General features: G+C 41.3%; 1 protein-coding gene across 2 annotated transcripts in view; it reads left to right on the forward strand.

Moving 5' to 3' along the window:
- adgrg6 (adhesion G protein-coupled receptor G6) overlaps positions 1–15,474 on the forward strand; it is a 141,038-nt gene that overhangs the window by 122,190 nt on the left and 3,374 nt on the right. For both annotated transcript variants that reach the window (XM_016677880.1, XM_016677881.1), the window contains exons 20-33: positions 398–462; positions 547–671; positions 762–927; positions 1,149–1,292; positions 1,370–1,486; positions 2,209–2,254; positions 2,400–2,506; positions 2,983–3,110; positions 3,197–3,468; positions 4,757–4,847; positions 5,051–5,201; positions 5,341–5,473; positions 5,895–5,996; positions 7,823–7,978. In XM_016677880.1, the coding sequence (XP_016533366.1) occupies positions 398–462; positions 547–671; positions 762–927; positions 1,149–1,292; positions 1,370–1,486; positions 2,209–2,254; positions 2,400–2,506; positions 2,983–3,110; positions 3,197–3,468; positions 4,757–4,847; positions 5,051–5,201; positions 5,341–5,473; positions 5,895–5,996; positions 7,823–7,978 (1,803 nt within the window). The remainder of the gene's footprint in view (positions 1–397; positions 463–546; positions 672–761; positions 928–1,148; positions 1,293–1,369; positions 1,487–2,208; positions 2,255–2,399; positions 2,507–2,982; positions 3,111–3,196; positions 3,469–4,756; positions 4,848–5,050; positions 5,202–5,340; positions 5,474–5,894; positions 5,997–7,822; positions 7,979–15,474) is intronic.

Consider the following 15,474-nt stretch of genomic DNA (forward strand, 5'->3'; position numbering starts at 1 on the left):
TGAAAGCACATTTAGAAATAAAAATATAACTGTCCAAAGTTAATAAAAGCTTTCATTAGCTGAGTTTATCTAAAATTTACACAAATTTAAAAAATGTCAAATGCATTTTAAGTTCGGCTTAATTTGGGATAAATACATTTTCTGAAGAGTTTAAGATTAAATGAAGAATAAAATCCAGAAAATGATTTTGATACAAAATTGTATTAAGTCTTAATTTATACATTCATTTAATTTATATTAAAAGTAATTGAACAAAAAAAGTCTCATCTGGCAGCTTAAATTAAACTGATTGTAAATTAAACTTAGGTTTAGATTTAATCATGTTTGCCTAATTTTTTATAAGTTTCCACATTAACCCTTAAAGACCATGAATTTAACCTACTGTGTGTTTTTGTAGAAAATGCAGCAGGCGTGGCGGAGCAGCTGGCAAACTTCACCAAGAACACTCTGTCCACGGAGGAGGTGGGATTCAGACTGAAAACTCATCAGGATCATAATGAGAATAAACCCAACCAGCTGTTTGTTTTCCTTCCTTTTGGGCTGCAGGTCTCTCAGGTCGTGACGAAGGTCCAGGAACTGGTCAGCGTCGCCAAGATCGACACGGCGGTGGCCGAATCAGTGGTCCATATCATCTCTAACGTCATGGTCAGCTCAGAGAAAGCGTCCAACATGTACGTCTTCCTGACCGTATCATCCGGCCTGCTGGACCAGATCCACACGCCTCTGCTGAGGAAACTCAGATTTGACCTTTTCTCCTCCAGAGCTCTGAAAGCTGTGGACGAACTGGCTAAGAAGGTGGAGTTTGATGGTGCGTCGGTGCACATCAACTCTAAAAACCTGGCTCTGGGCGTCCTGGCGCTCGACTCCAGATCGTTCAACGGGACGTCATTCAGCGCCTTCTTCCCTCCAAACTCCACTGACCCCCAGGTAACTGGGCCAGTCCCCGCAGGAAGAGCACCTTCTCCTCATCAATCCTCTTCCAAAGTGCTGATTTCTTTTTTTAATTAGCAAAGTGCTGTTTTGTTTTCTTTCTTCTAAACCAACATAATGAGAAAAGCCTCTTAAAATAGGTTTATATGTTGTTTTTATTGTATTTCTGTCCCTTTTAAATGAAACCAATCAGCTGAACTGAGTCCTTCCTGTGTCAGATCGAGTTCGACCGGACAGCCAACCCGTTGGCTCAGGTCACGCTTCCCGCCTCGCTGCTCTCCGGAGTCTCTGCGGACGTTTTCAGCCGCTCGTCTCTGTCCAGGATCAACTTCATGTTCTTCAGCAGCCCCAGCCTCTTCATGGTAGGATGGCAGGGCTGAGCTTCATCGGTGAGGATGAGGGGAGCAGCAGGTCACGCGTCTCTGTGTTTCGTCCCCAGAAAGAGCAGAAAGGTTTGTCTCTGAACAGCTACGTGGTGGCCAGCAGCGTCGGGAACATTTCCATCACGGACCTGCAGGATCCGGTGAAGATCGAGATCGCACATCTGTCTGATCAGGTGCATTTAAATGTCATTTACTTACTGCAATTATTTTTACTTTATGTTTCTTTATTTTTTACCCTGTTTATACTTTTATCATTTTAAATATTTCTTGTGATTTTTTTCTTTTTTGCAAATATTATATTCTGAACCAGTTGGCTACAAAATTTGAGTTATTAGAATTAATTTAAATTTGTATTTTATTCCATTGTTGGTGTTTTAATTATGTTCATGCTAGTTGCCTTTATTTTATTCTCAGATATTGTTTTTGTTTGTTTTGCTTTTCTATACTTTATTTATGTTATTAGAGCTGAATGTGCATTCTTTTTGTCTAGTTTTAATTTGATGCTCTTATTGTTTATTTTAATTAATAATGGATCAGTTTTGGTTTTTATTTCATTCAATCAGAATTTATAATTTTACTGGGATTTTTTTGTTCAGTTTTATATTTCAGGTGATTGATTTAATCATTGTGAATATTTTCAAGCTAAATTCCTAAAAGATATTTTCTTTTATTTCTTCAGTAATTTATTTGGTTTGATTTTAATGTCTCATCTAATTTTTAAAATTATGATTTTCTCTTTTTTAATTTAAATTCAACTCTTTTTTATTTATCAATATTCTCTCTCAGTGTGTTTTTTCAGATATTTTTCCCTTCAGGTTTGGAGTATAAATGAAAATGTTATTCTATTTTTTATGTAATTTTTTTGTTGAGCTGTTTCTTCCCTGTTTCCTATCAGGGGTCGTCGCGTAGAAAATGTGTTTTCTGGGACTTCAGCATGAACAGTGAGTCTGTCACTTCAGTTTTATCCTGCAGTTTCTTTTCTGCTTCAGGTCACAAGGTTGTTCTGAAATATTCAAATATATGTATATAATTTTATGTAACAATGATAAATTAATCAACAGCTTTAATCTGTTTGACCGCCACCAGGGGGCGATGGAGGCTGGAATAACCGCGGCTGCAGCGTTTCTAAAGAATCGACCTCCAGCAGGACCATCTGCCTCTGCAACCACCTGACCCACTTCGGCATCCTGATGGTGAGACGCATCACAGACTGGGATCCATCAGACGTTCACATTCACAGCTGTTTCCTCAAACAAACATAAACATAACAAACAAAAAGAAAAGTCCTGCTGGGAGTCAGAGGTCAGAGTTAACGTTGTGAGCATATAAATCTTATCGTCGGCTAACCTCAGACTTCATTCTGAAAACAAAATCACATCTTTCATTTTCCTGGCCAGTGATGACGTTTGAGAACATTCAAGTGGATTCAGGAGGTCATTTAATGTCTCAAACTCAGTGTTTTGGTTCAAGCAAAGGTGGAAAAACATCTCAATGTCCAAACCTACCATGAAAGTGATTTAGCTAAGAAATGTTTCTAAAAATAATGAGCAAAACAACTAAACTCACAAAGGCAGATCAGATTCTGTTTGTGTTCCAAGTCGAGCCTGGAAAATAAACCAGCAGTGAAAAGAAATCCTCAAGAGTTTTCTGTGTCTCTGATTCCCTGCAGGACATTTCCCAGACTTCCTTTATAATCGATCCAGAGAACAAGAAGGTCCTGACGTTCCTGTCCTACATTGGCTGCGGCATCTCGGCCATCTGCTCGGCTGCCACGCTCCTCACCTACATCGCCTTCGAGTGAGTCCAGCCGCTGTGATTCAGTGGTTGGAGTTATAACCACCATTCAGAGAATCAACTAAACATCCTTTTTTCCATCCTCCCAGGAAACTGCGACGGGATTATCCATCAAAGATCCTGATGAACCTGAGCACGTCACTGTTGTTCCTCAACATCGTGTTCCTGTTGGACGGTTGGCTCGCCAGTATGGTCTACAGCGAGGGGCTGTGCATCTCTGCAGCCGTCCTGTTGCACTACTTCCTGCTGACGTCCTTCACCTGGATGGGCCTGGAGTCGGTGCACATGTACATCGCTCTGGTCAAAGTCTTCAACACCTACATACGCAGATACATCCTCAAGTTCTGCATCGTGGGATGGGGTGAGCGCTTTGTGTTTTATAGGATTATGGTTCATTTACAACTCATTGAAAGTTGAGATATGACCAACCGGTGCTGATTCTTGGAGTTATATGACGTCCAAACCTTTTGTGCCGTGTGCAAAAATAAAAAAGCCAGTGCAAAAACTTAGCAAGAAACTGCTTTGTTTTCTAAACTGATGTATTTTTGTTAACCAAATGTATTTTATATTTCATATTAGTATAACTATGTGGTTAATGGAAACGCAGCTATTAGTAGTTTTCTTTCCAGAACTGCCTTAAAAACTGTGAACTATATTTATTCCATTTTAACTGAGTGTGACTGTCTGTTTTTCAGTAGAGTTGGTAAAGATGTGTTGTTCTACTGACATTAAAATGACAGCAAAAAATCACAAGCTGATAAAAGAAAAACATTTATTTCTAACCTGAAATTTTCTGTTAAAGGTATAAATTTGTCACTGAAAGTCTCAACAAAGAAAAACACATTTAAACTGTTTCTAAACTCTTGGATGAAGAGGCCAGTTCAGCTTTGACCTGATCCCTGAGTGGCCCGGTCCAGTCCTGGTTCCTCCAGGCCTGTTTCTGAACCATCACCTGTTTCAGGTGAATCAGGAAAAGACCTGAAACATGCAGGATTTCGGCTTCTGAGGACCGACTTTGGACATCACTGATAAACATCCGTCTGCGTTTTTCATTTCCCATGTTCTCCTATAAATTCATAAATAGAAAAACTTTTGCTTTGCATTTAAAAAATTAATTGATAAATCTAAAAATATGAGTTTAAAACCTGGCATTCCAACAGCGAAGAAGAGGAGATGTCTTCTGCACTGCAGAGTTCAGAATCTGATCTGCAACAGGAACCTGTTCTGCTGGACAGCTGAGACGTTTTGCAGGAAGATTGGGACTAATGACACCTGGATCTTTTCATGGCTCCATCTCATCAATGCAGGAATGTCTAAAAGTTGGAAGAACAACTGGAAACATTAGAAACTGGGGAAGGCCTTTTATGGGATGCACTGCAAGTTGAAAAGCAGAAATAGATGGATGGACCAGCACAGAGTGGATGGAGGAGCCCAAATGTCAACTGAAAGCTTTTAGGCTCTGAGTTATTTGCATTCACCAAAACATCAGGGAGGAAGGATTTGTTCACTTTGAGCTACTCCAAAAACATCCAGAAGACGATGGAAGAAAAACAGAGTTTAGGATGGAGGCGATGCATCAATCAGGCCGGCGTCAGAAACTCATCCAGAGATCCTAAACAGTAAAAGTTTTCCTCTGCGCTTACTTCCAGGTTTACCTGCAGTGCTGGTGGGAATCGTTGTCACGGCGAATAAAGACTATTACGGCGTCTTGAATAACCACACCGATGATTCAGCAATGATGTAAGACCACCATATTTGGAGCTGTAACCTGTCTGGTAAAATCCAGAGTGTGTTGTAAATGAACATTTAAATGAAGTTTTTATTGCTGTAGAAGTTATTGTTTCCTCTAAACTTGAATTTTACTGAAGGTAAACCACGGTGGGACTTCACTGCAGCAGCCACAGACTTAGCAGATGTTTCCTGTCCTGCATGTTTCCTCTCAGGTGTTGGATCAAGGAGAAGAGCGTTTTCTACACAACCTGCGTTGGTTATTTCTGCCTGATGTTCCTGCTCAACGTGGCCATGTTCATCGTGGTGATGATGCAGATCTGCGGCCGCAACGGCAAACGCAGCAACCGCACCCTGCGAGAAGAGGTCCGTGCTCAATGTTTTAACATAAATCTGAACATTTTTCAGTCAAATCAGCTTTTGGTGATGAGATTAATGTGTCCAGGATGTCTTTGAAGGTTTCATTTGAAATGTTTAAATTGTTAAATCCTCCACTGTGGTCCAGATTCTCAGGAACCTGCGGAGCGTGGTGAGCCTCACCTTCCTGCTCGGGATGACCTGGGGCTTCGCTCTGTTCGCCTGGGGACCCGTCTACCTGACCTTCACCTACCTGTTCACCATCTTCAACTCCCTGCAAGGTCCTGAGTCCAGACGGCCGTTACCTCCGAACCGAACCGAACCGAACCGAACCGAACCGACGGCTCATGACTTTAGAGCATCTAAACATTCAGGGTTCAAATGAGGGAGGAAAAAATTATTTTAATCTGAGGGGATTTCAGTGGCTCAAGTTTGATCATCCATCCATCCATCCATCATCCATCATCCATCCATCCATCCATCCATCCATCCATCCATCCGTCCATCCATATCTTTTGGCTCTTTGGTCTCATGTGAAAAAATATCTTTTGTTATTTTTATAATCTGGTTGTTCAGATTGTACTGCAGCTCCTCCTCATTTATTCAGGTTAAAATTTGCTTAATGTTCAGTAGACATGATAAAAAGTCGCTTCATAAAAGTTTCAACCTGAAATGTTCTTGCCTGATCTCATCTCCTCTCAGGTCTCTTCATATTTATCTTCCACTGCGCTCTGAAGGAAAACGTGCAGAAGCAGTGGAGAAGATACCTCTGCTGTGGCCCCTACAGGCTCTCAGAAAACTCAGGTATCCGTCCGTCCGTCTACCTGCCTCTCTTCCCCACAGGAAGCCCTTCGGATTTGTCTGCCTGGCTGCTGCCAGGTTCACAGAACTGTGAGAAAAACAAAGGAAGGACAGTTTAATAAAACCTAAGTCACCTCGGCTCTGCAGCTAATAAAAGCAGATAAAACGCAGCCGTCTCTCAGGGAGAGGAATGTCCTCCAGGTGCAGTCAATCTGAGGACGCTGTACTCAACAACACTGTGAACATCCAACATGAAGTTTGACTTCATACTGAAAAAATTCCTTATGAACTTTGTGTGTCATCGCCTTAGAAATGAGGAATTCCTCCTTCAGCCAGGATCACGGTCGTGTTCCTGTCCTGCCTGTGTGTGGGATGAACACAGCAAAGTTAACAACGACCTGTTGGGCGTCTCAGCTGGACGTAAAACAAAAGCTGTTTCCACATTACCGAAACTTTCCACTCATTGACTCAATTTGTCCAAAACTGGAGCACACAGAGAGAGGGATCTTTGATCTTTGATCATGGTAAACGGTAAACGGCCTGTACTTGAACATGACCCCAAAGTACTTCACTCTACGTCTCATTCACACGGTGCTGGGGGTGAGCTACTGGATAGTAGCTACAGCTGCCTGACAGAAGCCTGGCTGCCGGGCGCCGCCGGTGCAGATGAAACGCCTTGCCCAAGGAGCGGGACCAAACCAGCAACTTCAGGACAAACTCCTTCAGGACGTCTCTGGAGAGTCCTGCTCTCTCTTCTTCTCTTCTCTCCACTCTTTTCTTTGAGGATTTGGGTCTGGAGACTTATGTTTCCATCTTCAAATTTCAGATTCTGTCTGGTTTTTATTGAATATATGCTGCAGTGTGCAGGTTTCATGGACTGTAACAATGTTCTCTCTTTTGGAGGAGAAACAGACCCAAAGCATCACACATCTCCCACCGTACCTAACCACCTGGATATTGATCTGTTTCAATAGAGTTATGGGTAATTGATGATTAATGTGGCCAGGAAGCATTCAGTCTGCAGACCAACAGAATTAGATGGTTGACAAAAATCTGTAAACAAAAGACAAACTGAAGCTTCCACTAAAGTGGGCGGAGCCTCGATATTTGTTGTGTTTGTCGATCGGGGATCTGAACGACGTAGACGCCAACCGACCTGTACTGTAACCAGAGAAAGAGGACCGCTCCAAGAATCAGACACATTTACACAGAAATGTTTCATTTTGCACACAACCCCAAAGTCAACACCCTTAAAGGGACAGCATTGTGAAAAATCTACTTTTTTGAGCTTTACATCATGTTATAAATTAATTCACTCATCACCAACATACCTGAAGTTTTACCTTAATTCATTCATACATGTTTGAGAAATCCTTTAATCTCCATGGCAACGAGTCAGCTGTCCAAAATGCCTGAGTGGACACAGCAGCTCCTCCTCAGAACTGCAGCGTCCATCTGCCCTCCCCACTCAGCTCCTTCAGACTAGCCAGCAGCAATTAGCAAACACCAGGTGGAACTGAGCTCATTATAGGAGCTGATTCTCAGTGAAACGCTGGTAAAAACATTGCTAAAGGGTAAATAGAGGAGCCATGTTGTGATGACTTCCTGGAGTTTTTAAAGAGACAGAGCCCCACTTTCAATTTGTGAAATCAGGAAGTCATATTTGACATACATATCACTTTTAGAACAACTGAAGGTAACACAGTTACTTGATCATGCTATAAATTGGCTCCATGTGCCTGGAAAAATAATTTCTACTCCAGGTAATCATCTGATGAGAACTAATGTGGAAGTGATGGTGGCTTACTGGTTCTGTTTCGCTCCTGCAGACTGGAGTAAAACGGCCACCAACAACACGAAGAAGGTGAGCTCAGACAACCTGGCCAAGTCGCTGTCCTCCAGCTCCTTCGGCTCCAGCACCATCAACTGGACCTCCAAGGCTAAAGCCACACTGACACCGTTCTCCAAGCGAAACAGGAACACAGGTGAGACGCCTGGCTAATGAGAACCCCACATGAAAGTGTTTTCATGCCTGACAGATCAAACAGGACTGTAAGAACCTGGAACAACTCTGAACACAGTAGTTTACTAAATGAACGTCTTGCTGTGAGAAAATGAGCTCAGATATAAAAGAGTTTTTCCTTCAACCTTAAGGTCTGGAAACAAGGGAAGGAATCAAAGTTCACACAGTCGGACTTTGGTCTTTAAAGCTACAGTGAACAATAGTTTACCAACCTTTGTAGAGTCCTATTGGGGGGACGTTTCTGCTTTTCTGTCTAGTCTTTATAACCGATCGTGTTTTACAAAAATAAAATGTCAGAAACAGAAAATTAAACCTTGTAAGAAAAATAATTTTACACACGATGCATGGGGGCTTCAACCAAAGTCGGTCAGAAACTGTATCAGAAGGAAAAAGGCCAGGGAATAAGATCAGGCAGTGAATCATCCCACTCATCCTCCTCATTATTCTTTTCCTCTTCATCCACTCATTTTTCTCATCATTAATCACAACATATTTTTCAACCCTTTTATCCTCCTTGTCATTTTTATCATCGTCATATTTGTCATTGACAGATTTTTCTTTCCGTTCTTTCCGCTCATCATTCTTTTCATCCCGCTCATCCTCTTCATCATCCTTAAGGACTCGGATTCGTTCTGTTCCTTCTTCTGTCACCTTATGTCACCTTTCTCTCTTCTCCTTAAAATGCTTCATCCCACTCATCCTCTGTTATCCTCTGTGACCCAACTTGATCGTATTCCTTAATGTTTTTTCAACCTGTTTCATCCCAATCATCCCTCCCATCATATTTTATATAATCCCTCTTTCATCCAATGTTTTCTGGTTTCTATTCTTCATCTGTTTTATCCCACTCATCCTCTTCATTATTCTTGGCTCTCTTTTCATCCCACTCATCTTCCTCAGCAGTCGTCACAACTGCTTCCCTCTATGAGTCCCATTTATTCTCCCCATCCTCCTAGCAATGAATTATTAATCCGATTAAAACCATTTCCACACAGTCTTGTTCTCAGTCCAGTTTAGTCTGATCCAGCACATCATCCTTTTGTTTCTCCACTGTAAATATCAATCCTCGCCGTTTTCCTGTTTCTAAGGTGCCATCTGGAAAGTCCTAACTATAAGAGGTCTTTTGTCTGCTGAGGCAGAATACCAACACCCACATCTCATTGTTCTGAGACAAACAGCCTCTTTGGACGTCCATTAACGCTGTTAACTAGTAAACTTTGCTAATGATAAATTAAGCCTTTTATTTCCTCTAGTTTGTTCGTTGTACCACGCTAGAATTAGTGGAAAAATCACAGCAGTTGTTCCTTTGTAAGTAGATGATTGTTAAGAACAATCAAATCGGAACCAGGCTGCCTGAGTCCCTGTTTCCAGACTGTGTGTGCAAACAGTCATTGTTCTGTTCATTTTGTTGCAAGTTCTCATGTGTGTGTGTCTGTGTCTGGTGTGTAGAAAGCTCATCAAAGCATTAACAGGAGGAAACCACCTGCAGAGGTAAAGATGATGTCATGTGATCCGCTTCAGGTTTCCCAAAACGCCTCTGAGTGAATCTGAATTATGCAAATCCTCAGATTCACCTTTTCACAGGATGAAAAGTCCTGAATCAGACGTTTTGGGAAAATGCCGCCCGCTGAGTGTGTTGTGATTGTCTGCTCGCTGTGATGTCACACTGTTTCCAACCCGAGACGCTTTGAAGGGTTTGAAAACCAAACTCCACCCGCTCAGAGCGTCCCAGGATGCAGAAACAAACGCCCACTGCCAGTCTGCATCTCTGCTAACATGTGTGGTGTGCTTTGGTTTTCTCTCAATAGTTTGCTGTTATGGATTCTTAATAACAGCCTAATGTGCTTCGTATCAGTCAGTCACTGATCATGTGGGTTTGCTGTTTGGAATTAACACCAAATGTGAAAGACGTCAAACATTGTTTATATGTTGGGATGAAATAAACTCCAGTGGGAGTGAATTGATCTGGCTCTCATTGGCTGGAATCACATGAAACATCTGTTCTCCAAACTCCAGCAAAGCTGCAGCATTTCAATCATTTCTACGATTCTTTCATGAGCCGCCAAACCGTAACGCAGCTTAATCTGCAGATAAACAGCTAAACTTTAGTCTGAAATGTTGCTGTAGATGAGTTCATTCTAACTTTAAAGTTTAAAAAATCTTTTTTACAATAAATGTTAATTTTTTGTCTTTGATACTTTAATATTTTTTACATAAAGTAGACGGGTACATCAGAACAGACCAAAACATTTCTCACGATAAAATATAGGAAACTGTAAACATTTCTTTAAAAAGGACAGATCTGGGACCAATTTTGTGTTTTGACTCTAAAATGATTCACAACTTATTTCTTTAACAAACATCTGTCATTATTTAAATTAAAATGTTTAATTTTAATTGTTGTGACCCAAAAGTTCTTTTAACTGAGAATTTTCCAAAGTTGCTGTTAATCTGACAAACGAGCCTAAAACGAAGACAGACTCAGATTCTTGATTATGATCCGTAAGTTATTATCATAAAACTTTAATTAAACTGTGTTCACTTTTATTTGTTTGCATTTGGACCAGTAATGAAACATGATGTATTACTGCAAAATAAGGCTCTAACTGACATCTTGCTGGCAGAAATGATTTCATGAAGTCATAAAATCGGATTCTCTTACAATGAGAACAAAACAAAAATCTTCTTTAAGTCGTTGGTTGCTGCCTACACATATTCAGCCTGCCTGCCTTTCCTGGTTTTACTGAAGACAAACAGAGATTTGGGAGTTTATTAAAACCTTCCAGTCAATTTAAAGTTACTGAGGATGTTTAATTTGGGATAAATATTGTGGGGTACTAGTAGGACCAAAACCAAGCGGTGTAATTTCCAAATTTTCTGATATTTATTGATTTAATGGAGGTTATTTTTGCTATTTGAGTTCCTTTCTGGTACACTTTGCACCACTTCTTTGTACTTTGGGTTTTATTGGCACAACCTAAGGAATAATCACCAAATCCACTCAGTTGACAGGAGCAAAGTGTTTCAAGCAGAAAGTAATGTGTGCTTTAACTTCAAAACGTGTCCATCTGTTTTTACAGACCATTAAACCTGTGGATGAGTTTCTAACCTCTTCTAAAATCTTTCCCACTTCATGTCTGACAGCTGAAATTCGCGGCCGCTTGTGAGTTCAGCTGGACTTTAAGTGAGCACAGATGGTTGTATTTCTTTGCATTAAGTTTTTATCATTATCTAAGTTTCTCTAAACAGATTCCTCATGCAAATGAACATATAATTTTTGTTTCACCCACAATAGGTGTAATTTATCAGTGATAAATTTCACTAAACTTCGTTTGGCTCTGTGTGCCTTTCCAGAACACTTTTATTGGCTAATCGTGGACGTGAGTGAAGTAAGAAGATTTAATTTCTGACAGTTTTGAACAATTCTTCGGTTTGTACAGCTGGGAAGGATTTAATTCCTGTTTTGTCTTTAGTTTGGCATTTTTACAGCACAGGAAGCGAGTCCAGCTCGGCTCGCCGCTGGTTTGGCAGCTCACACGGTGGGCTTCCTTTTCACTGCATCGCCACACAACAGTCAGAAATAACAGATTAACACCCAAGTCTCAGTATCTGATTTTTATCACCAGGTGGGCTGGAAGAGGCTTGTTTGTCCAACACATTCCACAAATACACAGTTGGGTTGAAGTAGGAGAACATGGAGACCGGGTCAGCACCTTCCTGGTCCTCTGGAGCTAAGCGATGTTTTCTCGTAGTCAGTGTCTCAGGAAGCTTCTCTTCCAGCGCGGAACATCTTCATTTCCACACCGCAGCTCCATCAACCTGATGACTTTCACTTGGAAGAACCTGAACACCTTGAAGTTTCCGCCTCACTAAATAATCCGTTATCCTTGGAGGGTGTCAGGTGGCGAGAAACTATACGGCAAGCAATTAGTACCAAAAATACTACATGTATTAACTGTGTTCTGACGTGTAAATAACAGGATGCACCGTTTTTTGTGTGCAGTCAGTTTCCTCTTCCCTACATTTTAAATGTACCTGAATGGTTTTGGGTAAAAGTGTAATGCTGAGACCCAGAACCACAAAAAAAACGGTGAAATGTGAACTAAATGACAATAAATACAATTAGAGAGGGACTTTATCCACAGGTGGAGACACCCTGAAAAGACAAACATGCAAATCTGTCTGCACAAAAACCGTTTATGAGGAATTCTTATTTTATTCTCATTTTTTAAACCTGCTTTGATTTTGTCCATGTTTCAAATTAAAGAGCTTATTTCCTAACTCAATGAGAATCGATAAGTGAGATCAAGATTTTTACATTTCCCATCCCTCGTTGCCCCTCATTGTTCATTTGCAGCTCTGCGTTTCTCTGATTGGGTCCTGCAGACTTTCCTCTCCCACCGAAACGCTGCAGCTCATTCTAGGGGATCCAAAGGAGTTTCCAAACCTGAAAAGATGTATTATTGTGATTCTCAATGCACTTTGACGTAAATACCATTACCATAGTTCAGGTATGCAGTTTTTGGACATTTTCCCACAATTTTCCAAATAGAGTAGATACCAAATCTGCTCTGAAAACTCCTTTGCATCTCTGAGGATGAGTTTGTTGGGAATCCTAAGGCTGGATCAATCCATGTCATGAGGAAGAAGTTCCTCTTGTAGCCAAATTAGCTGCTGTTTGTCTCATTTTGGGTCGCCTGGGAGGAAAAACTCACATTAAAACCCATTTATGACGGAGTCACTCGTCCCGTTTGACCAGAGTTGTAACGTATAGATCTGTTGGCTGATCTACGGTCGGACATTCACAGAGGCCTGTTACCGTTTCCACATGGATGGGAGACCTGTCAACGTTCAGCCACTTCGCAGATTAAACCTCATAAACCACAGATGAGCACACTGGAATAACACTCAACAATTTTGGAAGTAACACCTGATTAACTTCCAAGCACGACCAGAAAAACTTTCCAACCGCCGCCTCTGTCGTTTTGTTGGCAGCGATGGGAATGAAAAAATGTCTCCAGAAGTCTTGCAGATCAACAGTCCGGGGACACAGACTGAAAAACATTGCTCATTTAATGTTTTTCAAATCATTTTAATCAAACTCTGTAGCGTGCTGCCTTCCTGTTCTCATGTCAGCTTTTTGGCTGATCCCACAGTAAAGCAGAACCAGGTTATCCTTCTTTGTGCAGTTTGTCACATTTGAGGCAGGAAGGACAGTCTGATCTAATGTCCTAATGGTTCTGATTAAAAACACGTTCTGTTACATGATCAGAGATCTGCACACATGTGGGCCTCGTTTCCCTGCTATATCTGAGGAGCTTCAGCTGAACCAGAGTCCAGTAAATGTTGATGTCGCTGCGGCCCTGGTACGCTGTGATCAACAAGTCGGAAGACGTTTCTTTGAGTTCAAAGTGCTTTAAAGGGAAACAGATGAACAGACGGATGGATGTTTTCTACAACGACGCTCACATGGCTGGAGCTGTTAAATATCGCTCAGTTTTTACAAGTTCTGATGAAATGTCCCAGCATGGATTCACGTTTTCATGTTTGTCAAATTCTGATGCCGAAGCTGAACCTGTTGGTCACATTTTGTAAGTTTGTGCAAACTGCAGCAAATAAACAGTATTTATTAGGCCTTCCTAATTCCATAAAATCTGCTTTTTTCCAGTATCACACCATTTTTTCACAAACCACAATTTCCTAATCCAATAAAAACTGCTACAAATGTTCTGATTCAGGCCTTTAACCCGTTGAACTGGCTGTGACATTCGGGCCTCTGAGGTAAATGTAAAGACTTTGTTCAGCAGATCTCCTTCTCCGCTGCCAACAAAGTCTTTCTCTGCACAGCAGGATTCTGACTGAGTCCCTGCCTGTATGACAGCGTCACGCTGGCAGTGGAAGAGGCCTAGCGAACACTAAATGTGCTTGGTTTGGCCGGAGATGCGTCTGTTAAGCTTGACTGCTTTGGCACCTGTTGCACAACAAATTCCCAAGAAATGTAAACCTGAAAAGGCAGCTGGTGTTGATCCAGTATGCATTCACTTAGCATTATTAGTACGAATTCAGACAGACGCAAACAGATGGAGAATGCTAATGAGTTTTCTGCTGAAATTCACCCAATAATCATGTTGACTTTGGCACCTGGTCTCCTGTTTATGCATGTATCCAACCAAAATGTCTTGATTTGCTTCACAGGATGTTTTCGATGGACTCAGACCACAAGAACTATTAAAATCTATCAACTGTTAGAATCCTCTAATACGGTTCTAATAGTTAAAGAACAAAAGCACATAAACCCTTAATACGGACGATCTCACTGCGGTGAAATCCTTTAGAGCTAAACGTTGCCTGTCAGGCCACGTGACAGGGAAGAACCACAAACGCTTTTTTATTAAAATAAAACAAAAAAATCAGCTTCTCTTAATCTAAAAACCTGTTTCCTTTCTACTGTGAAAATAAAACTTGTAGACACTCTGCTGATTAAAAATAAGTTTTTTGTGCAAAAAGTTGTCAATTCCAGTTTCATGTAATTCTTCTTAAGCCAGTTTTAATTTTGTTTGAATCAAATAAAACGTGGGGCATATTTTAAATTAAAGAGTTTATTTCCTACCTAGATGAGAATCGATAGATGAGTCTGAATCTTTGTGTTCCGGTGGTTAGTTTAAGTCAATGACCTAATGAGTTATGCTGTAACTCATCCCAGGGAATCCCAGACCAGAAAAGATGCATTGAGGGTTTTTGGACTCATAAAAATGACCCCTAATAACTCAAATGACGGCACCCAGTCTGCTTCCTGACCTGTCTTCTGTCTGAAATCCTGTCCTCTTGGTCATGATTATGACTCCAGTTAAGGTTCAGACAGCAGATGAAGCGTTTTGCCCAATTACACATCAGCAACGTGACCAAGATGTCAACCTACTGGTTACCGGACGAACCCCCTACACCTTCAGCAGCACATCATTTCCATTTCTGTTTGACGGTAGAAACGGTCTGTTAGCTTCATGCGTGAACTCTGACCCCAGCTGTGTCGTGTGGAGCCGAGAACATTCCTTCAGACAAAAAGAAGCTCTTAAGGTTTTCACAAGAGTTAAAGAGTCTGTTCCAAAACATTTTCCTCGTGTTTTTACTGGCGGTTTGATCAGAACTGTTCAGCAGAGAGAATTTATTCCTCTGACACTCCTTGTTGATGGTGTACACCCATCCCCTGCTTCCCATCCAGCCCGGAGGGGCTGAGGTGTAATCCCTCTGTCTCCGTACATTCACCGGCTCTGGGAGCTGGAAAATGAAAAGCAAATATGAGGATGCTGCTGTTGTTGAGCTTTGACACGACGCAGGCCTGCTTCTCTTGGCTCGGCTGTTTCATCTGCTGGTTCCAAAACCTTCCAGGACTGGACCCTTCTGGAAGAACAAAGGCTTCAAACCAACAAGCCACATTTAGGAGGGAATTTTTCTAAAAGA

This window comes from Poecilia formosa, unplaced genomic scaffold (assembly GCF_000485575.1).
Source record: "Poecilia formosa unplaced genomic scaffold, Poecilia_formosa-5.1.2 Scaffold168, whole genome shotgun sequence".
In the NCBI taxonomy this organism is placed as follows: Eukaryota; Metazoa; Chordata; class Actinopteri; order Cyprinodontiformes; family Poeciliidae; genus Poecilia; species Poecilia formosa.